Below are 25959 nucleotides of genomic sequence, written 5' to 3'. Positions count from 1 at the left end.
GGTGGTGGTGGTGTCCCCTTTTAGCAGAATATTCTGATAGCATTAGAAAGCACTTCTCAGTGACAGCTGAACATTTCCAGAATCAGAACATTTTTAGATTCTAAAAGGATACACTACTTTGTGTGTGTGTTGATTTTACTTAGGAAAAGGAGAGGAGTCCATCTGAGATTTGGTCATTTTTAGGTTGGAGGGAGGGGTCTTCAGGCATTTATTTTTTTGGTTCTTTTTTCACATTTATTGACGATATGCTTTAGTCTAGACCATGGTATTGAGCAGAAAAGAAATACTTCCCCTTTGCAGAACAATCAAGCAACAATATTTTAATGACTAAGATTATTAAAGCAAACTACGAAAATTATACTGGCCGATAAAACATTGAGTAGTTATGAGGGCTTAAAAATAACTACTAAATAAAATAGCATCAGCTGCTTACTTTTTCAGATTTTAGTCTGAGCTAGAATATTTCCAGACCACACGCCACACAAGAACATGCAAGGACTCTACACAACTTCTGGAGACAGAAATCAGCTTAATTGTACAGATCTCTGAATATTTTTAAAGCTAAGGGTACATTGGCTATTGAAACCAATTGCCATTTTTTAGGTTTAGCTCACACGGTATTTAAAATTTGAAGAGCAAATGTGCTACATAGTCACTATATTAACCCTTTAATAATGACTTCTCCCATTCACTAACTGGCAGATTAATTTTTTAAGACAGTACCTAAACCAATCTGCATTAATTGCTGCCCTAATAGAAACTCACTAATGTCTTCATTCCACAAATATGTGAAGAAATAAAACCCCCACAGAAAAGAAGAGAGTACTGAATAGAAATAACTAATACTAGATTGGATATAAGCTTTTCCATGTTTTCTTCAAAGGTGAGAATTATCTATTTTCCCAAGGAAATTCCAAGTATTTAACTTTTAATTCTTACAACAAAGGAGCAGCGTGTTAAGTTGCAAGAAATGTAATTTTGTTAGTTTTTAAACTCTGACATTTTAACAGCAAAGCACATAGCACTGCATAATCAAAGACATGTGCCAGCAGCACATCAGGTTTTTGGAATCTTTGATTACGCAGTATGAGACTGTTTGCATTAGCACCATCTCCACAATACTGAAAAGTGAATATAGCTTTTGAGAGAGCAAGAAGAGGAGGCTAAGAAGTGATCTGAAGTGTATTTATAACCACTGCCCTTAGAGGGACCGTGGTTACCGATCATCCTACCTCCCTATGATCTACCAGTACAGGATCCTGATGTGCCAGTACATCAACTTGTCAGGAGCGGCTAGAGCAGCATTAAATAGCAGCGCAGGGAGCAAACATTCAATGACATTACAATGCTGAGCATACATAAAAGTTCGTATCAGTATGCTGCTACTGAAGAACCACCACTTTAGCTGCTAACCACGTTTGTTTTGGGTTTAGGTGGGAATGCAGTGGGCTAAAATTAACCAGTACAAAAGAAAATATGAAACTCTCCTCATATAGAATAGTACAGAATAACAAGTCCTGTCAACTGCCCATTCGTGTGAGGAACTGAAACCTCATTTGAAAGCTCTCTGTTGTGCTTAATTCATAGTCTTTCCATGAATTTTAATAAGATTAAAAGATATGCATATTCCTGATTTTCTGCCTTATCCCCCACCACATTTCCCACTCTACACCATTTCATCAGTGCAGCAAACCCATTAGGCTCATTGGTTGCAGAGACCTCTGGCTGTATGAACTGCTCTTTCCAAATGGATCAGATTTACTTTCTATCTTAAATCCACGACTATATTAATGACTGCTTTATCTCCACAGAATCCTTTTTAATAGCTGAAAATCCAGATTCACTTTTCTCTCCTAAGTTGTAAATTCTCTCTGTCTTATTTACACGAGCACAACCAGTCCACTCCAGTACCCAGTTAGAGTTCTTACACTGGACACTTTAAATATGCATCCTCTCCTACTTGCTTCTGATCATATTCATCCACGGCTCTTTGTGCTGAAGAGGTGGAGCTAATAAGATGTGTATCAGCATGCTCTAACTCAAGCTAGTATCTAGCTGGAGCATCTTGAGTTTTATTAAAAAAAATTGAGTTATATATGAAGACCTTTCAAATTAAGGGAAAACTTTTAGGTCAAGCTCTCAAATATAATGATAGAAGAAACTCATTTATGTTGACTATATTTAAAGATACCTTACTATACATTTAATTAATTAATTGAGGCACTATGAAGCTAAAGTACAATTAGCTTGTGGTTATATAGCTGAATACAAAAAACCAACATGAGCCAATTTCCAACTGTTCCTGACTTTTGGGTACTTTACTTCATTAAACATGTTTTTCATTTAAGATTGAAAATGTCCCTGTGCCTCAAGTATTTCTAAATTATTAAATTAGTAACTATTAAATCCCTTTCATTTATTAGCTAGATTTTAAAACTATCTTCAGTATTTTACTACTGTTATAGTACTAAACATACGAACAGAAATCTGTCATGCCACAACAGCCTTAGCCTTGCCGCAATGTATAGTTGAGGAGAGCCTGAGCCATTCTGTCTTCTCTCCTTATCAGGGGCTGGAGGACGGACTGCCCACATCCAGCACTTCCACAGCAGACATTAAACTCCAGAGCCTTACACCAAGGTGTAACTCTCTCTCAAGGCCCCTTTCTGTTGAGAAATTATTTTGTTGGCAGTTAAAATTTTCCTAAAGATTGTAAATAAAGAGAGGAGCACAATATCCTATAGCCAAAACCATCACAATTTCCTAGGTCAAAGAAAATGCATTTGCCTCCCTCAAATGCTTTGACCTGCCAAATGCTTAAAAGATAGCTATACAATAGAGACTTATCGCAAAACTCTGGTGGTGGACAAGGGAGGGAAGCATTTGATGCAGACCACTCAGGCCAGCTGAATATCATGACAGACAGTATCACAACCAGGCAAAGATGTACTAATCTTCCTATTCCACTAACGTTTTGCACAGAAAATTACCAATTATCTGTGTGCCAAAGCTCTGACCTGTTGCTGTCAATTGAAAAGATAGACACATTCATCAATTATATGCTGTATTGTACTAATTAAACAGGAGAATTATGGGAACCTTTCATTAACCTCTCAGCAAGTATACATATTTTTAAAGAATTATACTGAAAATGAGAACTATTTGTAGACCACTTGTGCAAGGCTAAACACCAGTGGCACTTATTCTTTTGCCAGACAAGAGAAAACAGATGTTATATAGCAACTTCAAAGACACATGCAATTCGCTAATTGTGTGACCTACAGACTTCATTATTGTGGTCAGCTGCTGATTTAGACTATGGTTGGTATAGGACCTCCCTTAGCAAGACCTTGACATCCACAAGGCACAAAATGTGCCAGCCAATCTCAGTTCCCAACCATCCTTTCTAGACCCTACAAGTTCTCCCAAGTACTTTGTGCACTCGGGAGAAGCCACTGGAAGGTTTTGTATCTGGGCACAACACCAAAATAAGGATAAGGCTCAACATTTGAAAGTGGAGTCAGCAAACAGGCACAGCCGAACACGTAGCATAAAGGAACCGAGAAGACACACAGACAAAACATTCCCCCCCATCTTTGGCCAAAAGAAAAGACAGTTCTGAAGTCTTCCAACTCTATCTGAACCCTTTAAAAGTTCAAATTTTAATAGACTCTGTGCAACTGGATTAACATTCAACAAATGTAGTTTTGAGACTGGTAATATTCTGCGTTATTAAAGTTATGTCCCCTGTAGTTCAGCAAAGACACAGGTAGGAGACTGATGATTTCCCCATCTAAAACAAAAGCAAAGAGAAGTTCTGACCTCAGAAAGCAGGCCAGCTGGCACTTAGATTGCTTGCTCATTCCAACAGCCAGCAGAGATATCAAAGCAGATGTAAAGAAACATAATTATTATAATTTAGAGTAGTACTTTATTGATCTGTTTTTTTCTTTTGGTGATACAGCTGTTAATTCATAGTCCAAGTTATGCTTTGTTAGAACATAATCTGTTTTCAACTTATGATTGCTGAGCATACAAGGTAAAATTAAAATACATGTCAAAAAGGAAATGGAGTTTTGTTTTAGGTTTGCACATTTTTCTTTACCGTAGGTAGTAAAACCAAATACAGTTCTGCTGCGAAGAATCCCACTGTCTACCTGCCACTGAAGGCAAATCCGTAAATCTCAGGAGAGACTGTCTCCCACCAAGCTGCAGACTTGTAAGGAGCTGACAACATCAAATGGAATAGCCAGCCAGAAGTCTCTTTCAGTTCATTTTTTTGAGAGTATGATGAACAACATGGGGACAAACCGTACTGTCACAACTACCCAAAATGCAACAGAATCGAGTCAAATTAGATCAAAAACGGTTAGTATACATGACTGTACCTTGGTCTATCATTTGGAAGATATAATATATCAGTGCAAGCAGTGCAGTGTGTCTACTATATTTAGGGCTAAACCCAGATGGATTCAGTCAAGGAAATCTGAGGATTCTAGATGCCACCAGAGTCGCCTTGCGCACAAGCTTCCTTATAGCTTTCCCTAAAAAACAAAGAAATTCAAGACAAAAAAATGGTAAAAATCTTCCTCATCTAAGGATAATTTTTCAAGCAGGAACAAAACTGTTGACCCTGTAAGCAAGCAAGTACCTTGTTCTCCCCATCATTTTTCAGTTACAGGAAAACACTTCCTCAGTGGACATTCCCAGACTTTCAAGAGTGCAAGCCACAGGCTGCAGACCAAGTCTTTCCAGCTCCTATATTCACCTTCATCATTGTAATCAGCTGAGACCCACAAGAGTCTCCTCTCTCATACCCCTAAACCCAAAGAAGCAGGTACTATTTTTAGAATTACCAGGGAGACGCTGATAGTTCAGTGCTGATCTAAGTCATTGAAATAATTGAGTACCTTGAAAATTCCTTATGTGAAACCCATTGTACCGCTGTTGCAGGGATTCAACTCAGATTGAACAGAGTACCCTCCATCAACAACAGTTCAAGAGAACACTTGTTGAAGCAGGGTTTTAAGAAGCATTAACTGCTTCAGTCAATAAAATGTCAAATGGAGCCCAGAAAATCAGTCTAGAGGATCTAGCGAACAGGTGCTGTTTCCTTTTTAAAGGCAGGATCTTCCTAATGGAAAATGAGAAAGTGATAAGGAAAAAAAATACCACAGAAGCATACAAATGGAATGCTCCATTTCAGAGAAATAAACTGCATTTCTGTCATCAGACTATAAGGAGAGGATGTTAAGGAACCCATTTTATATTAATATTGGTATTCAAAGTAGAGCAGCCAAAATTATAAATGCCTCATCCCAGGTCTGTATAGCATCAAAGAGAAAAAACTCATAGATCTGTGTAGAAATATATTCTCCATTTTTATTTATATCTTTCACTTTTCCTCAAATGTTTTAGTTTCTTTAAGATACAGTGGAAAGCAAAGACATGCAAATACTGAATAGGAAAAAAAGAAATCTATTATACATGCCAGAATGACTTCAGTGCTTATTTACACATGCTTATATTTAAATTTGTAGAGCTTTGAAATTCAGAAGGATGATGTGCTGTATCAAAGCAGTCCTGTTTATGAAGGCATTTGTCGCTATATGAATCTAGTCCAGACAGGAGCAATCCATGCAAGTTAGTTACTCAGGTGCATTATCTGAATTCATCGTACTCAGGAGAGAGTTTTCTTTCTATGTTTATTTGCACTATTAAAAGCAGTATTTTTAATAAATGGCAAATCTCACTCAAGCTCACGGTATTCTTTTGATGGAAACTGAGCAAGTCTTCTGGTATGTAGACCACCATACCTCTATTATAATTTCCAAAAGCAGTGGAGCTACGGTACTTACACCAGCAGGGGACTGGTATAGATCACCACTTGCAAAGTTTCAGTACAAGCATGAAGAACTATCAGTATGTGTATATAATGTATGAAAGGTAAATAATGTGACATTTAGCAAGCCTTGACTTTGAACAACAGATCAGTGCAGAGTATTCTTTACATAACCAAACTTAAATACACTTCCGATCTCTTACATTGTCCTTCCCTTAAAAAGCTAGAGTTCTACTAAATGAAATGCTGTCCCTTACAACTTGCCTTACAAGCTGGATGGCAAGTAGACGTAGGCAATTACTAGCCATGAACAATTTCTATGAGAAGTTATACAGTAATACACATGTACTTTAGATGTGACCCCAAAACCGACTAAAATTAATATCTCCTATAGATGTTCTTTCAAGTATTCAAATGCAAGGTCCACTGAAAAAAAATACTTTAAAGTATAATCATATTCTTGTCTACTTTAAGAATTCTAGATGCTTAACATTTTTTAAATTATATGATCAATGACTGTGGTACTTGAATAAAGAATAAATTAATTTATCTCTAGATCATCAATGCTACCTCTGGAAGACCTCATCTAAGCATTTATTTGCAGCAGACAACTATAGGAGAATGCCATATTTCTGTCATTTCACTAGCGGCGATTTGTTGATGTTTTTCACCTCTGCATTTCAAACCATCATAGAATCATAGAATCACCCCTTAATAAACTCATGATATCCCCATCACCAAGTGAAAACCCAGCCAAAAGACATTAGTTGTTTCTTAAATACTGGCAATGTGTCTTAAATGCTGGCAATGAGCATTTCAATTTCCTAATCACCTTCAGGATGATTTCGACAGTATCTTTAATACCTACAATGGTTACAAATTAGCATTACTTTCCATAAGTGCCCTCTATACATTCTGAATGCAAGCCATCAAAAAGCTATGTCCAAGAAGAACAACTCTCATTTTTTGCTCTCCCTCCTGCGTTTACAAATTTATTCCTAGATTAACACAAGAATAAATATAAAATATTCCACATTCATTATAGTGCAAAACTATCCGCCATACCCTAATGACTGTAATGCCATATTGACTGGTCATTGATATATATCTTTTAACTCCATATATAGTTCTTTCCAATAAGTTAAAGAACACTAATAAACAATAAAAAGCTCATCTAACCATAAAAAGCTCATCTGAAACTTCAAAAGATAAAACACCAGTGAACTGTGCCACTTGTAAAAGGAGGACATGCTAAAAACTATGTCTCCTGGATGCATGTTTTTTATATACACAGTCATCCAGTGGCAACTAATAAACATGAAACACTACATATATTAAATTCAGCCACGCAAAACAATAAGCTCTATCAAAAAATTCTTGATTGATCCAGATTTTTCTAGTTTTCACATCACTGAAAAATGTGGAAGATTGTCCCACAAGTACATGTTAAAAGCATAGATTTGGCACAAATAAGAATTCATAATTGACCTAAAAAGACTTCAGCCTGTTTAGCTAATCAGTCAATGGGGAGCACTCCACACTCCACTCATTAGGATGCAGGAATCTAAGTGCAAAAAAAATAACACTGCTATAAACGAGTTTTACTCTTCTTTTTAGATTACTGTGACAAGAGTTTTCAGGGGTTTGTTGGGGTTTTTTTTCCTGATACTATCTTGGAAGGTGGATTTTTCATTCTGTTTGATGAGCTGATGCACATCTTCCTCTTGATCTCTTGCAAAGTCATGTACTACATGCTTAGAAACCTGTAGTTCCTGAACACGACAGCTGACTGCTTTACAATTCTGGTGGCATGTACACAGCATGCTGAGGTTTACCTGGATGTCCAGTGACAAAGAATAATTCAAACACTGAAATGGAGCTATTGCAGGGGTGAAAAAGTTCAGGGTCTCTACCAGCATTATTTAAAGCCTGTCCAAGATTCAACTTCATCATTGAGTTGCTGTTCTTAGTCAAACCCTTGACAACTAGGAGGTGGGTTTGTTTACACTCAATGAGAGCAGAGAAAGCATTATTCACTGCCAGCATTTTAGTTCACTATGTGACATTATTACCTGCATACAGAAAAAGAATAGATACCACATAAGGCTCTGGGAAAGAAAACAAAGGCTCTCATGACACTTCTGGGAAGAACAAGCAAAAACTTCTTCAGGAGATCCTGCTATCCGCTCAGAAAGGACTGTGCTACCGTACTATACAGAGCACACCAACAAAAAGCATTCCTAGAGGAAATAATTACTTTTTGTTTAGTTATTTCCAAATTCAAATATTTGTATTCACTTACTTATTATCATGAGGTGCACTGTCTAGATTTTGGTGGCCTCTTACTATGTAGTACTGCCTTGTACAAGCATGGTTTCTAGTGATTTCTAAATTGAAATTTTAAAGTTTTATTTGTGGTGTAGCCATGACTTTGGAGAGAAGTTTTGTATAAAAGAAGCAGTATCTTTTATTTGTCCTGTTCATAATGTTACAGACAGGATGGGTGGGACAACCTTGCATTCGAACAGTCAGGACCTTCTTAAAACCTGCAGAAGATCCACAAAAGGCTGTCCTTCCATTTTTTGATAGTTTATCTATCAAAATATACCTATCTCTAACTAACTTGTCTTACTTTTATCCTTGGATCACGATCACTGCAGCTATGGATCAGCATCATTACGACTTCTACATTACGGAGCAGTCTTCCAGAATTTTCTGATTAGTCAAACAGCAACACTAAAATCAGAGAAGACAAGCAGCAGAGTCTGGTAACCTTCCACTAGCAAATAATATCCCTTCAGAAACATATTACCATTTAGTAATATAATGAAAAACAACCAAAATCAGTCACAGGATAAACATATCTGGTATTTTTTTAAGCTGGAAATTACTGGATGCCTCTGGGGTGACAAAACAACATAGAGAAATTAGTACAGTGATTCCATTTTTAGCACCATCATCCTGAAAAGGGGCTACTGCCATTACCACCACTATTAGCATTTTGTTACACATTAGAGTATATACCATAAACACAGACGGCGATAAATATTTTCTTGACACTCAAATTCTGCTCTATAAATTTTCAAGCCAACAATAGCTGCTCTTTTGATTACAGCTCTAGCCGGTGTGACTGATTTCTTATTCTGGGCTGAATCATCACAAAAGCAAGCGGATTGGTTAAATAATAAAAAAAAAAAAGCGTAATACCATAGCAACTGGCTCACAGCCTTGCTAACATGCAGGAAAGATTTTTTTACTTGAACAAGAGCTATGACTGAAAACACCAGGCCAAAAGCTGATCTGGGTAATATCAATAATACAACAGAACCAGAAAAGTTGCTTAAGCCCTCCACAATCTTCTCACCCTAACACCTTTTGGGCAGCAGCAAATCTTCAGGTTCTGATTAAAATGCAGTACAGGGAACAAGGGAAAATACACGCTATGGTATCAATTCTGCCTATATATCTAGGCACTGCAGACTCTTTGCCAAAACATACAGCATTACATTTTGAAAAATCAAATTATGGAAGCAGAACAAGAATAGAGCTTGATCTTTAGATTTTATTAATAATCATATCACTCCATAATTAGAAGGATTAGAAGTTTCTAAAGAAACATCTCCAAATATATTTAACTCTACATTGTTCAAGTTCACGACTACTTTTAGGGAAACATCCAAGTAGCCAGGATACTGATAATAAAGACAATCATTTAATGACAATACCCACTAAGAATTGTGTCAGGTCTATAAGGAATACATTTGAAGCAGTATCATAGGATCATAGTATAGTTTGGATTGGAAGGAACCTTAAAGATCATCCAGTTCCAACCCCCCTGTCATGGGCAGGGACATCCCACTGGACCAGGCTGCCCAATGCCCCATCCAACCTGGCCTTGAACACCTCCAGGGATGGGGCAGCCACAACATCCCTGGGCAACCTGTGCCAGTGCCTCACCACTCTAATGGTGAAGAAATTCTTCCTCATGTCCAGTCTAAATCTGCCCCTCCCCAGTTTATACCTGTTCCCCCTTGTCCTATCTCCACAAGTCTTTATAGCCCCTCCCCAGCTTTCTTATAGCCCCTTTAGGTACTGGAAGGTCACTGTAAGATCTCCTCTGACCCTTCTCTTCTCCAGGCTGAACATCCCCAACTCTCTCAGCCTGTCCTTGTAGGGAAGGTGCTCCAGCCCTTGGATCATCTTTGCAGCCCTCTTCTGGAACCGTTCCACCAGCTCCATATCCTTCTTACGTTGAGGATTCCAGAAATGGACACAGTACTCCAGATGAGGTCTCACAAGAGAGGAATAGAAGGGCAGAAGCACTTCCCTTGACCTGCTAATCACTTCCCTCAACCGGCTACCTCGAGTATATTGCTCTGGAATTACTGTACAAGTCCGTGTTGAGTTTACAAGGCAAAGTTTTGGGGGAAGTGCTGCAGAGGTGGCCTCTGAGAGAGGACATCAGGAGCTGCCCTCATGAACGCAGCCAGTTCCAGCCAGCTCCAAGTCAGACCCATTGTCCATGGAGAGCACTATGGTGAGGCATATGGTCCTCCTGCATCCCATGGAGTTCTACAGTGGAACAGATACCCACCTGGAGCCTGCAGAGGAGCCCAAACCAGAACAGGTGGAGATGCCCTGAAGGAAATTGCAGCCCATGGAGAAGCCATGCTAGAGTAGGCTCCTGGCAGGAGCTGTGGCCTGTGGAAAGAAGCCCACATGGGAAAAGGGTTTCTGCCATGAACTGTGGTTTGTGCAGGACCCATATTGGAGCAGTATTTTCCTGATGGACTGTACCCTGTGGAAAGGATCCAAACCGGATCAGTTCTTGAAGAACTATGACCCATGAGAAAGACCCACATTGGAGAAGTTCATGACGGACTGCATTCCCTCGGTGGGACCCCATCTGGAGCACAGGAAGAGCATGAGAAGAAGGAGCAGCAGAGATGAAGTGTTGTGGATTAACTGTAACCCATATTCCCTGCCCCTCTGCTCTGCTCAGGGGTAGCAGGAGGTAGCAGAAAAGTTCAGAATGAAGGAGTGAAGGCAATTCTTGGAAGAATGGGGATAAGGGGAAGGTGGCCTTAGTTTGGGGGGTTTTGTCACTAACCTACTACATTTTTAATTCACAATTCATTAATCTTTCTCAAGTCAAGTCTCTTTCGCTTTTGACAATAACTGAAGAGTTATGTCCATCTCCTTATCCTTTCATCTCATTATCTTCCCTCGTCCTGCTGAGGAGGGGGAGCAAGGGAGCAGCTTGCTGGGCACTTGGCAGCCAGCCAAGGTCACCCCACCACAGAGTTCTTGTGTTTGAGTTAAAAATAAATCTCTCCTAGGCAACTTGAAGCTATGAAGTCTGCTTTGAAGTTGATGCGCCCATCTGTTCTAGGTCAGTTATAATAGGTCTTCAGTGCATCGCATAGTGAAGAATTACGGTCTGATCTCTTCTCGACACTGTTTGGGGTGGCTTGTACTCTGGAGGCTCTATTTGACTGTATAATAAGGACCCTCGCTGAGTCTGGCTTTATATGTCCAGAGAAGAGTCAGCTCTGTTCTTTGTGCATCATTTAAGAGGCATTGAGAACCTGCTATGAAATAACATCAAGTCAAGATGTCAGCAACACAGCTATTGAAACAGCTTTCAATATTAGGACTTATTTTTTTAACTGAGAAAGTCTGAGTTAAGTACATACCTCCACAATATCAAATTGATTTGCTTGATCTCTATAAGCATCATTCTTGAGTTTTACTGGCATTCAGGAGTGCTATATGCCACTCACACATATGAAAATCCAAATACTTTTTTACAATTAAAGTGAGGGGAAGAGCCTTACTTTGGGTTCCACTATTGGAAAATAGTGGCCTGATTTCCTGTTAATGAAATAATAAGCTATGGGGTAATATTTTTGTTAATTTTTTTTTTTATCTGACAAGAAATGTCCACAAAATTCTTAACACCTTCTGACTCTCAAACTCATGCAGACTCACAGGGAGCTCACAGTCTCAGGAAACTCTTCCATCAGAGACTACAGACCTCGAATTAACAAAATATACTTTCCTTTTTTGGAGGTGGTTTCAATCATACTGGTAAATTGTTTGACGTATCTACTCATGTTGCCAAAAATGGGAATGTTTCTGTTTTGTCTCAGATCTCTGATATATTATAATCCAGACATCAAATCAGCCTAATTGCAACCATACATTTGTGCTTGATACATACGTATCTCAAAGTATACCTATATTTGTAATGCATAGGGTGTATGCAGACTTTGTTATGCACTACTGAGAACTATGTACCTATTTCAGACAGTATGCATGTCCTTTATCTTCAAACAATATTGACTTTATTTTCTAGTCACATTTTTATTTAGTTCATATTCTATAAAACAGTGCAAAATTCCATAGTTTGGCTCCATAAATAGCATATATTTGTCATTTTGGTATCTCAAGTAGAAACAGGAAAAGCAGGACAAATTGAATCCAAGAAACATAGCAAAGCTACATTCAGGGTTTTAGCTGCCCTTGGTTTTAAACCACAGGCGTTTCCAACACTTCCCTTACTCATCAGATAAGAATGCTCGATGGTCTGATCATCATGAAGTGCTAGCTCATGCCAATTCCTCATACTTTCAGAATGGGATTTTTTTGTCAGTTTGTTCTGATACACATTTTTTTGTTTATAAAGGATGTAAGAAGGATTTTTTTTAATTTTTTTAACTTGAGCTGCTATTCACCAAGTCACACAGAGAGAACACCACCTGTTTTCTAAAAAAAATGAAATGGTACTCTGTGGTTAGTATTACTCAGGCAAGCACGCTTTGTCCAAACAGGCACCATGCATATATGTACACTGAAGATACTGACATGCTCCTGTATAGCCCTATCACATACAAGATCAGATTTTGTTCTCGTAGCAGTAATTCTGTTCAACTTATGACAATGACAATCTGTTCTGTTTCCAAAAATAGTAAATTTGCTCTGAAGAGCTTATGATCTTAACTCAGAATACAAACAGAAGAAAGATAACAGGACAAGCCAGAATTATGGTTACCCATTCCATGAGCACGCGCACTCACTCTTGCCTATATAAAATAGAAAAATGTAGATCAAGGGCAGTAACTTATTATTACAACAAAGGTCAGACTCAAGGAGGGCTGGGATACAAAATTGTCTTTGACCTCAGCTCTGAAAGACTTTTTCCATGCTCTAAGTGGCATGAAAGAAATTACAAGGATGCAGCACCACAGCAGATATTCAGTGACTGAAGGTCACAAGTAGGTCAAAACGAGTGCTTGAGACAGGATGTAAAATGAAAAAGCAATCTAATCAGTAACAGTCATAACTACAGCTCAGGGTGTTTCAAAATCTTTGGGAGAGGGCAATAAAAACACTCAGAATGTCAAAGGGAATGCTGCTACTCTATTACCCTTCATTTACCTAGCAGAAAGGCATTATTTGAGCATAAATATTTATATTGTTTATTATGATGAAATAATTATTTCATAGATGGCATTATCAGGAATTTTAAAAGTAATTGAACCATCATTTTTTTGGTTCTTAAAAAAAAGTCACCTGTTTAAGGATGCATATCTGCATGTTAGCCCAACTGAGAGCCCAAAAGAAACTCATTAATAAGAAGCAAACTCAGTAGTAAGACAGCAGAAACTGTTCTTCCTAATACACAGTACTGCTGATGCAGCTAGGGTCCAGGAAAAATATTACTGCAGTATTAAACACAAAATGGAGCATCTTGGCACAAGCACAGTACACTTAGACAAAAAGCAATCTGCCTGGTTACAATCCAGTCATAGAAAACATCTAAACCATCAAACAGATGTGCAGCACACCAAGTCTTCTGTTATTACAACATTCTAATGCAGAACCTCATTCCTTCCCATAATATTTACACTTCTGAGTTCAAAAGTGAGGTGACTTAGGCAGTTTAAAGTGTTCTGCAAACTAGATAAAGGTGTTTGATTAGTTAATCTCAGAAGAAGCCCTGTTAAACCAGGAATTTAAAACAGACGGATCTATTCCAAAACTCTGTCAAAGGTCCCCTGCATTATATGCAAAGAACAGTAGCCTTGCAGATGTAATGTACATTCTCTGAGAAGCTGTTCATCCCATTATGAAAATGATAAACCACAGCAGTGACGTACAGTAATTTGCCAAGGGACATTTTTGTGGAACTAGTAGCTAAGTAAGAACAAGAAATTCTTATATTGGATCAATGAAAAGTCCCTGCCTACACACAGGTCACTAGCATAGAAGACAGTGTCAGCAGCATTTAATTCTGTTTTCTGTAGTCCAGTTACAAAATACAAACAAAACAACACAGTGTTTGCAACACAGTTACTCAGCACATGAGAGACAGAAAAAGGAGAAACAAAGAAAAGTGAGAAAAGGCTACACACCTTTACTTTTATTGTAAGGATTTACGGGTTGCATCAGCTTTGGGACATCTCAGACTCTAAATAACAACATTTAGAACATCCAGTGTCTACATGTGCCACTTCCTCTAGGACACAATTGTTTTGAAAAATTTTTATTCATTGCTTGTAAAGTGACATAATACAATCAATGAACTGTAAACATCTTTATCACATTTGCTTTTTGTGGCTTCCAAGGTCCATTGTTATAAGCGCTCCCCGTAACCAGCCATCTGGGATGAAAACAAAAATAAGTGATAGGCATCCTTACCTCCCAGTCCATCTCCAGAATCAAACTCATAGATACTCTCCCCTTCCATGTTGTCTTTAGGATGCAGCAGAAAGCAAGACCTTCTTCAAGTGATGTATCCAGGCTCCAGAAGGAAGCTGAATCCACCCACTCTGCAGCCAGCAGGTGATATCTTTCAAAAAAAAAAAAACAAAAACCGAAAACTATAAAAACAAAGCCATTGATCCACTCCTGCTACACAAAACAGAGGTCATTTAATTTCTCCCTTAAACCCCTAACTTCTCAAAACTGTCTGTCAGTTAGTTCTGCATCAAATATTTCAGCCCCTTACATCAATACAGTCTTTGCAGTGGGTATCTGAACTCCTTACTTGTAAATTCAACTGCCATTCACAGTACAAACCCTCCTCCCCATGTACAGAGGCATCGGCCTTAATTCCAGGACTGTACTGAGGGGGAAAGGCTCAGCACAGACCCAAGCTTATTCATATGGCCTGACGAGACTGGCTATGGGCAACGTGGAGAAATACATCACCCATCTACAGGATTAGCTCTTCTCTGGCATGCTGCGGGTACTGTAAAACCAAGTTACATTTGGGTTGCAAACAACAATACAGACTGAAAGCACACAGATCACGTGGGCTTGCTTTCTTAAGACTACTATTCAGGTCTCTTTAGGTTTAGGCAGAGAGTTTAGCAATGGACTTGATTTGCACATGAGTGTAAAAAAGAAAAGTGTGAAGATGGGTGTCCACAGAAGAACACACCCACCTCTTGGCTTATTTAGAAGACAGAAAGGGAGCAAACTCTTTTCCCTAAACTGAGCCTGAGTAGCTAGTTGTTTTTCTATTATTCTGCTCCACTGTACCTAGTTTTTACCATCTCCTGTGAAATACCTCTCAATGAATTAAAAAAAAAAAGTACTGATGAGTCAGGAAACATCCACGCTTTAATGCCTTTGCGAGGCAAAAAAAGAGACAAGCAATCAGAACAGCATGGAGTTACTAAAGTAGTTTTGCAGCAAGTGGAGAACTGTCACGTATGAGATGCTCATACCTAGACAGCAAAGCAAGGATGAGCTCCACTACTCATCCCTCCCGTAAGATTTGCAATCTGATATTTAAAACAAAGGAAAACAGAAAACGAGAGCCATCCAGAAGGAGCACAGAAGCTTCTCTCTGCCACAAATGAACTCAGACAGGCCAAGAACAGAAAACAGAGAGAATGATGATCAAGTACATGAATGACGTGATATATAAAACACAGTTCAGGTACCATTAGTAACTTGGAGATAGTCATGGAGCAATGTATTGGCTGTCTCCTTGACAGTTTCAAATGAGCAAATAACAATTAATTTTTATTTGCAAGTCTGTGGCCTTCTCTCTTGCTTTTCCATGTCATTAGGACTGCATTCAAATTGTCTTATGTCACTGCATTTTATTGAGAGGTTGGAAAAGAGTAAAAAGTTCTGTATTAACATGAACTGCCCTGAACGTTTTGTTCAACTCCCTTCTTCAGCTCATTATCAACAAGAAAACAATAAGTATTATAAACAAATCTGTATTCAGACATCAAGTAAAAGAAAATCTGTACTTCAAGTACTATGTCATTTTGTTGATAAAAAGAAGGGCATACCTAGAAGCTTCACACCAGATGACCTTTACTTCTTCAACTTCTTCAAGCATCGCTCTCAGCATCTCCATGGTTTTGTTGATTTTCAGTTGGTTGAGGCAGTGTAGGTGTATGCCATGTCACAGAGCATGCATGGCACTGCAAAACACTGAGCAGACTTTCCATGGAGTGAAAATTGTAGTAGCCATCTTAGACTGCTGATGCCTCTTCTCACACTCACACCAGCAATTCAAGGTGTTCTTCTGAATCAGCATCCGTGTTTTTCAGAGGGTATGCGACTGTGATTTGCAAAAGACCGAAGACTAAGAAAGGATCCATGATAATGCTGATTTTTAGTGATGAAGCATCCGTTGCAAAAGTTTTAGTTTGGTAAAAATAATCCATACATTTTCTTTTAAAAACGCAAAAATACTTACCAAGTACATAACTGGAACACAGCTGTTATAGTATCAAGCCCTGGCTGCATATTTGCACCTAAAATATGTATGTTCCAAATGCTGATTTAGGATACTCACAAGAAGATGACAATTGTAGTTCATGTTTATAAAAGCACTACCATCAAGCAATGAATATTGGATTCCCATGATCAAAAAAAGCTCTACTGTAGATGTCACAGAATGTAGTACTTTTTTTACTGGGTAAATGGGTCAGGTCAGCAAATAACCATAATTTGAGCAAGTCAACTACAGCTTTTCAAATGAAAGAACTTTTCTTGCAAGTTTCCTTTTAGAAAGGTCTTCTTATTCTGCTCAGATCTTCTCATTGCCAGCCCTGGGTTTTATAATGAGGGCTACAGTCCTCCTGCACAGTAATACAGAAACCATGTTTGTATAAAGTAACTGCAGATCAAATGTCTAAAAACTAAACATTGCATTTTATCCAGGTTTTATGCCTACTAGCTGGAGAAAAAAAATAATCTGTGCCCAGCATAAATACCTATGTCTAAGCATACTTAGACATAGGTATTATACAACTTGATATGTTCATCCATTTGTAAACAAAAATGTGTCCCCTTACAAAAAATCCATGAAGTGTCTCACTTTGCCTTATAGTAATGAACCAAATGAAGTCTGTGTACCTTTATCAAAATCTGTAAGTGCAGAAAGTAAATTTCACAACACTCAGAGCATAAGAGTTGATGACTAAAATTAGATATCACTATTGTGAAATACTAGCATTTCAGTGCAAGGCTACTGAGATATTAACTGAAACCAAAGTCTTCATTGCCCAGTCAGAAAATTACTATTATTATTATATGGAAAAGTGCGATTAAAAGAGGAGAAACAGAAGAAAACTTGGTTTAAAATAATTTATTATTTTACATGTATTCCTTCTGAAACAAATTAATTGTCCTTTATTACATGCTTGCTACCTCCTCCTACTCGGCATCCACACAAGTGCTGCTTTTAATAGCATTTCACTCACAACTGAACCTTTTTTTTTTTTTTTGGAGAGTAGCTGTTGTGCTGGATACGAAACCTCCTATTGTTCTGCTCCCTGGCTATGAAAAATTTTTAATGAACAATTGAAAGCAAAATGATGCAGCAGTACTGAAACCTAGAGCTGCTCATAGGTAATCACAGCAATAGTGCAACCACAGAGGTGGAATGCTTAGTGCTTCATGCTTGGCTGTGTTGGCTGTGAGTTTACTCCTTCTACTAGGGAGAGAAAAACCTGAAATGTTTCAAGTTAGCCTTACCACAAAGGAAAAATTCCACAACAAAGCAGCAGTGGAGAATGAGTTATTTTGAGCTTTTATACTAAAGCTATTTTGAAACAGAATAAGATGCACTAAAGAGTTTGATTCTTTTAAAATTATAGAGCATTGGAAACCTACAGTACCAGGACTCCTTTGGTCACATAGTTTCATAGAAACACAGAATCATAGAATCACTTGGCTGGAAAGGACCCACTGGATCACTGAGTCCAACCATTCCTAACAATCCCTAGTCACTTTTGGCAATCCGATTCATTTTTGGCAGCCTTTGCTTCTTGCTCATCCAAATCCTTTTCCCTGATACCACTATGCAGTAGGCCCCATTTTCCACCATCACACCAGAAAGTAAAGTCACCTGGGACCAAATCATCATTTGGTACTGGCATCTGCTCCTCCATGAAATGCTATCATATAGCTAACAGCTATGAACACGTTTGGTTCAGCTGGGTAGTCTGAAGTCTTGGTCAGTAATGAGGGAAGTTGTTTCTGATGTTAAGAGAACAGCACATGGAAGAAGCCCGGGAGAGCCTCAGCAGGACCAGTTGCTCACAAGTTCTGCCCGAGTATATCCATGTCAGAGCAAGGCAGCGGGTGGCAGGAAGATAAAGTCAGGAATGCATAACTAGGTAAATACCTGTATAATTTTTTTTTTCTCCCTTAGAGCAGCTGAAGAAGCCTCACTGCCATTTTAACACGTGCCAAGGAGATACGGAAACGGGAGAGTGATAGGTGAATTCCTGTTAGCAGTTGCCACCTTCAGACTTGTGCCTGACCGCAAGCGCTGTATGGTGGGGTGCACAGAAGCTGCATGTGGACCCCTGTGCTTGCAGTGCAATCCCACAAACTGGACGAATCCCCAGCCACAGACACAGCGGTGATCTCTGATCTTTTTGACCTGCCTAAGCTTGAGAGAGCCAAATCAAATGTAAATTACTGTGGTCCCTTGATCTTTCTGAAACGATACAGTTAGCCTCCAGCTGCAGTTATTGGATTTTGGGGAACGAATCCCCACTAAAGTAACAGAATACTGCCACTGGAGTATACGTACATTATGATAACACCATTTCAAAAAGCTCAAATTATGTCACAAAAATCAAAGTGCAATAAGAATCTTTATTTCTACACACATTAAACTTTCAGGGAACTTTAAAGGTTTAATTCTGCAATTGAAGTCAGAAAGAACATAGATTTTGCTAGATTTTGCATCAAGTGCTGAGATAACAAACATGCCAGAATTCAAATGCAAAGGGATGATCCAAGTCACTGCAGTAGCACTCTTCTCTGCTACTTCAAAGACCTCAGCAGTCCCAAACACACGTTGTGGGTGCACTTTTTTAAACAGCATTTTTCACAACAGATTCCTACATAAGCCCACACTTCTGGCTGCAGTTTGACAGACCTTCCATAGGTGTACACTGCTGATTCCTGTCCATAAATCTCTGTGAGGGTCTGTTCAGGTAGTTTCTATAAGAAATCGTTTACCTCCCTTCACCTCCCTCCATTCTTTTCTCTCTTTGGCGCACACTGCAGAGGGCACAATGATGAGACTGCTTCCCTCTCCCTGCTCAGCGGCCTTTTCTGTTCTGTTTGTTGGAAACACCATTTGTAATGTTTTTGAACTGGGTGTCACTGGAGAATGGTTGCGTGTGAGAACATATTTGGCATAAGAATTAGGTGACTGCAGAGACTAACTTTGCAGCTTTTAGGAATGTATTTGATCTCAAGGAGGGTCCAAAAATAGAATATCAGATTTCTAGCACTATTACGTTCTTAAACCAACCTCATCACAGAAGCAGAATAAAACTGATGGGAAATTCCTCCATCTAGTTCCCCTGTCTTGGGGCAGGGGGGAAAGAAAAGAAAAAATCTGAAAATTTGTACTACTACACTGATGCCAGATCTACTTCTGAAAAGGTTCTGTTCCTCACAGTTTATTGTCAGGTGGATCTACGATAGACTGGCAGTGCTACAGCTGTGATACAGTCCCATGCCTCTGAAGGCAGCCAACCTCACACAAGGAGCCTTGCTCAACAACTTATTTTTGCTTTCTCTTCATTTCCCTCATTTGTCATAGGAATTTATTCAAAGTTAACGAATCAGGCCAAGATTCTTCATACATATTTAAGTGCTTTTCAAAAAAGAAATCTACATTTTGGAAAGGGGCGGAAATCTTTTATTCAGTCAGGCATAACCATGCCTGAGTTAGTCCTGCAGTAATACCCTAGCAAGAAGCCTTCCTGACTACCAGAATTGATAATTGTAATTCCTTCCTAACAAGGCTTTCAGTCATACAGTTTTATTATTCAAAGTCTGAGTTGAATAGAATCACTCATTTTACCATAAAAATGCCTTTTTTTTTTGAGATCTCTCGAGATGGAAATTTCAAGGAAGTCAAAAGGCAGTTTGTTACAGACACAGGCATTTTGAACACTGACAAAATCCTCAGTTTTCAATATCTCAAAATAAGCTCCAAATCAAGATTAGGCAAAATAAGACCAAGAGCTAACAAAATAGCTTGCTCGGAACAGCCATGTATTCTAATGCTGCAAAATGCAACTAGTTCACAGAGAGGATAAGAATCACTATCAACACATGAATGTCACAACTCCATTCCTCAAAAACATCCACCTGAATTGGAAAGAGGAATGACTTGTAAGTCTGAGGTAGTTCATTTCTGCACATTTTTTTTTCTTAACAAAGTTTATATTTTCAAATTATTGCATACTTGTGTTACCTGCCAAACTGTTTTACCTTTCTCATCTCACAGAGCACTTTGCTTTCCAATGACTTTCCTTTACCTACATATTGTGACCATCAAGAAAGTCATTTCAAGCACTAGTATGCAACAGAGCCAACACTTCAGCCTCTATTTGAGTATACCATGGCACCACAGAACATTTGACACACCAGTCTCTTCCCTGGGGGCCAGTGATATAAGGTGCAGTGTGAATGGTGCACTGCAAACCCAGAATTCCCATTGAGCAAACGCAATGCTCTCTGTTATCCTAGAAAAATCATTTTTAAGTTTGGTTCCTCTGCTAACAGAAACAATAACTCTGATGTGTTCAGGAACAATAGAGGCCAAGCTAATGTTCAGAAAGCCACCTGGTTATGTTGATTATGATCTGAACACATGCGCTATGTATAATAGTGTCTGAGCTAGGCACACCAATTAAAACTGGTGGGCAGGGTCAGGTTATTAGATCAGAAATATTTTCTTTAAATATGTGTCCAAAAAGCCAATTTCTAGAACTTAGAATTTATTATATAGTTACTAGAAATCTCTGTATGGCAGCAAAAATTCATCAGTTATACATCCCTGACATTTACACAAATTGATTGCTCCACACAGTGTAGCTCTACTCTCATTACCAACACAAAGCACACCTTAAAGAAACACAAAACCCCACAGCCCACAAAGCAGAGCTTAAAAACACCACCAAAACACACCTCCTTGATTTAGTGAATTTTTAGTTTACAGTCTAAATACTCCCTCAATTTAACAAGAGGTTATTTCACATTAGCGTCAAAGTTAACAAAACAGCAGGATTTTTTCGTTTCTAGTAGCATTGCCTATTTCCAAAATAGAGAAACTGCATTCAATTTTGAAACTCACTTTCTTATTGTAATCAGCAATGACTCTAAGAGCATATAGCAAAACCAAAGAACTAATCAACGTACTGATCAAAACATGATTTGCCAAAAAACTGCACAGAAAATCTAATTTAAAAAATAAGGGAGACATAAAGTAATATCAAAATTATAAAAAAACCCCAAACAAACACAAACTAAACAAGTAAATTAAAAAAAAAACCTGTAGTACTAGCGTGTTTTTACTTACAAGCTTGTAGTTTAAAAACAATTTGCTTTCCTTCATTTTTAGCTAAAGGCCTAAATTAAGCATGCAATATATACTTAGCAAGTATTTTCTCATTTGCTTTAATGTTAATTTTCAAGACAATGTTGAAAAGCTGAATTTATGCCTAGTTGTAGCTTTTATAACCAACCAAGAGAAATTTTGCTTGTATGCTAGAGCAACTGTGGAAATCAATTCTTAATCTATGACCTTGCTTACCACAGCTTGAAGCCTTGCAATAAATAAATGCCTTGAGCTACAAATAAGAAACATTTGGTGAATCAAAGAGACAAATAACACAAATCTATATGTGTATATAAAGCATTAGAAAGGTCATATAAAATACAATATAGGCTCTTTTCTTAATAATGTTTGAAAGGCAGGACACAGTAATTGGCTGCATTAATACCCAGGTGGTGAACAGTCACAAGTACCTATTTTCTTTCCAAATGACAATGTTCATCCTTTTAGAGGATTCACTGTAGCCTGCCCGTATTTTCAGTTTGGACAATGCTACACTGTTTAGAAAAACAGAACCTCTGAAAAATACATGTTTTCTTTGTCCCAGCATATGTAAAGCCTCTCTCTAATGGACATTTAAGCTTCCCTGCGAAATTGCTGTGTTTCATCAGTAACAACAGGAAAAAAAATGCCAAAGCTCATGTTTTAACCTGCACTTAGTCACAAATCTTCTTTCTAAGCCAAGCCTCTCAGATCCTCACCCTACTTACTTCTTACGGGAGTATAAGCTAAAATAAAAAAGCACCTACAGTAATGTCTTATTATTAATATTTTACAATTATAATTCACAGAACATTAATGTAAACAAACCTCTTTAAAAACACACATTTAATTCTTGATGTATTTGATTGACTGTAGACTTTAAAATTGATTCGTACAAAATAGCAACAGTTCAGTTATTTTCCCTCCCTTAATCGTCTCCTTCCTTTTATACTGGAATTCAAATGTGACTGTGACTGATGCTCCTTTTTAGATCAGTATATTACTATTTTGCACAGTAGGTGATGAAAGTAACTAACAGAAAGTTTTCCTTTAGTTTAAACCTAAATAAAAGATGTAATCTAATATGATATGAAAGAATTGGGAGATTCATAATTACCCTTGAACTGGAATTTTACATAGAAACTAAATCAGGACAAGACTTGCTTCCTTGAAATATAATGAAAGTTTTAGTCAAAAGCAGATCATTAGGTCCTTTCTAATGTTACATTTTCACAAGATTCTGTAACTTATTGTCATCAGTTCTCCCTCAGTGCAAGTTTTGCCTTTAAAATCAACAGAAAAGGTCAAGAACCAAATTTAAATGTCCTTTTCAGTTCTTAATAAAAATCACAACTGCAGCAAGGAAAGAAACACCCTTGTGGCTTTCAGGCATTAATGTCAGGTACCAGCACTCCGTGAACAGGATGAAGACATCAAACCTCCTTGGTATGGGGCAGGATCCGGAACAATTCTCAGAACGCCTGACCAAGCAGTCAGTGTAACAGCTCACTGCATGTACACAATTAGGAAAGACAATGTACGCTTCTCTTATTGTAACATCAACTTTTTTTTCATATCAGGTGATGCTTTTCACTGGAAGGACAATGAAGAGAAGAGCAGCTTCATCCATTTTCATTTTCTTTATAGTATCTGCAGAAACTGTAAAACAGCTACTGAAAGACGGGGTAAACATCTTGGGTTTGCAGTCTGAGGAGCAGGGGAAAGTTTGATAAAAGAATGAAGGGTAAAGCAAGTCACAGTCCTTTAAATTTATTTTCAACTACATTTGACTTTTTCCCTACTGGAAGTCTTTAAAGAAGAAGCACTTGTTTTGGAACCAGAATTGTCATCTCATTTAGGGAGGGAAGATTCATTGGCAATGAGTTATATTGCTCACAAGCATGATGCTTCTTGGGAGCATCCAGTTTGGGACAGCAGAATCAAGAAAACCAGAAGTGCCAGAAGGAAAAGCTAGACTTACAGAGAAATTAATAGGCTCATCCTACCTAGTCCTATGTATGAGCACAAACAAACCCAACTAATAGCCAAAGAACAACTCAGGAGACTTCTGAACAACCCTTCTCCAAGTAAGCGTCAGCTTTAGTCCTCAATGTATTGGTTTATGCCAGACTAAGGGCAACTTATGTGGAAATGATGCCAAGTACTTATTGGTCAAAACTGATGTCTGGAAATAGAGGAGAAACTATTACATTCCATATACACAAAATATTTTCATATTGAAAAGTAAGCTGTGCTTAAGCCTACCCTAGAACAGACTGATCTTACCAATAGCTAAAGCAGAGTAGGAGTATGTCCAGTTTTGCACATGCTTTTCCGTAGCCCAAGAGCAGGAATTTTAGCTTGGCAACAATGTTTTACGTCTCACTGGAGAGAACTCACATTCCAAAACAAAGCCCCTCTGGTGATATCAGCATTTTACAGGTATAAAGGCATATGCAGTTCCCAAATTTCCAAAGATTTTGTAAATGGCATTAACCAGACCTCTCTGCAGCTGTTTGTGGGAACAGGCAGGTATAGCACAGCCCTTAGATAAGTAGCGAAACCTGCCTACCAGGCGTTCCTGGGAGGCAGTCATCTGCACAGAATGGGGCAGCCCTCACTGACTTTGAGACCCTCTCCTCAGCACCAAGCATCAGTTAATACTGACGCCCTACTCAGATCCACTCCTACATCCTATCTGGCATCTTAAATTAGTTCTCGTGTTATTGTCTTAAAGACAGTTTATTCTAACTGCAGTTGAGTTGCTTAGTGTGTTAATTTGGATTAGAGGAAACTACTTCCCCACCAACAAACCAACAAATTTACATTATAATGTGCAGCTGATTATAACCAATGACCCTTACAAAACAATTAAAGATTCAATATTTGTGAAACAAAGCAATGTATTCACTGATGGCTTTGTATCAGCATAAATGACTAATTACTTTAATCAGGAAGCTCAAAAGATAACAAACTTGATTTATTACAAATACAGGGGCTTGCCCTCTTATAAAAATGATTTGCTCTGCAGTTCAGGACACATATTGATTTATGGTGCTACTTGTAATTCTCTTATTTTTTATTTTAACATTTAATAATAGGTGAAAAATGAATTACAAGTAAACCAGAGCAAGACACATTCCCAGTATAATTGTATTCAATTCCACAGCAATATTCATACATTATCTATATCCTAATATTTCATAACAGTAAAGATGCCAACCTATTTTGAAAAACACTTGGAGAGTAAAAGATGAATTTGGCCAGGATTACAGGAAGAGTGAATACCCTTGCCTTTCTCTTACATGACTGCTCATTGTGTAGTGATACCTGAAATCTGTTGCTCAGATGATTCTTGTGCTGACCAGCACAGTCACTGTGACCTCATGTTCTCCCCCCTGTTTTAATATATCCTCCCATTGTGTCTTATCTCATACTTAACACTAACATTCCTCCAGGCAGAAACCACCTGCTTCTTCATGTGTTTACAGAACCAGCTGTGCCCAGTGACTCTTAGTGCATAAACAGCAGTATAAATACCAAGAAAGATATAAATCTGATCATGATTTATGGCAGAGAGTTGAACAACATACTCAATGAAACTTCTGCATTATCGAAATCAATAGAAATTTATTCTTGAGGCTAGGGTATTTCCCAGCATCACAGTTGGTATCTTCTTTCACATAAAAAAACATGGGTTTCTTAAGGCACCCATCAATTCTCATACCTTGCCATTATTACTACAAACACATAAAACAGCAGTAAGAGCAGTATTTTCACAAACAATTCTTCCAAATAATGTCTTTCTATCAAACATTCTTCCAAGCCCGTTGGAACACAGAAAGTCCCAGAATTCTGATTACTGCAGTTTGGAAGATATCCATCGTAAGATTACTAAAAGACATCTGCTTTGGTCCATGAGAGGCACACATGGGACTGACCTAATTAGTGGGACTTTTGGAGGGCTGCAGAAAACAAACATGTTACTACAGTGATTAGAAAAGAGATCAGAGAGTATGGGATACCCACCAATATAACACAGGCTTCTAAGATATTTAATCAGACTCAAATAGCTCAGATAGGTCTCTGACAGCCTGTGAGAAATTCGGGACATCTTTAAAAGCCTTTAAAATCCAATGTCATGCTACCACTTATGGATGTCTAAAACTGTATACATAATTTTTATAAACTGCTGATTAAGATTGCTTATTTTCTTTGTTGGATTATT

General features: G+C 38.1%; 1 protein-coding gene across 13 annotated transcripts in view; it reads right to left on the bottom strand.

Moving 5' to 3' along the window:
• PPP2R2C (protein phosphatase 2 regulatory subunit Bgamma) overlaps positions 1–25959 on the bottom strand; it is a 199484-nt gene that overhangs the window by 89737 nt on the left and 83788 nt on the right. For 2 of the 13 annotated variants that reach the window (XM_054065200.1, XM_054065198.1), the window contains exon 2: positions 14546–14696. The exons of 7 other annotated variants lie outside the window; for them this stretch is intronic. In XM_054065200.1, the coding sequence (XP_053921175.1) occupies positions 14546–14594 (49 nt within the window). In that variant the 5' untranslated portion in view covers positions 14595–14696. Of the gene's footprint in view, positions 1–4388; positions 4545–14259; positions 14309–14545; positions 14697–16158; positions 16593–25959 lie in introns of those variants that run through there. 4 more of the 13 variants (XM_054065199.1, XM_054065204.1, XM_054065205.1 and 1 more) reach the window with 4 other exon arrangements.

The sequence above is a fragment of the Cuculus canorus genome, chromosome 4 (assembly GCF_017976375.1).
Source record: "Cuculus canorus isolate bCucCan1 chromosome 4, bCucCan1.pri, whole genome shotgun sequence".
Lineage (NCBI taxonomy): Eukaryota > Metazoa > Chordata > Aves > Cuculiformes > Cuculidae > Cuculus > Cuculus canorus.
This window is presented reverse-complemented; position numbering and strand designations above follow the sequence as displayed.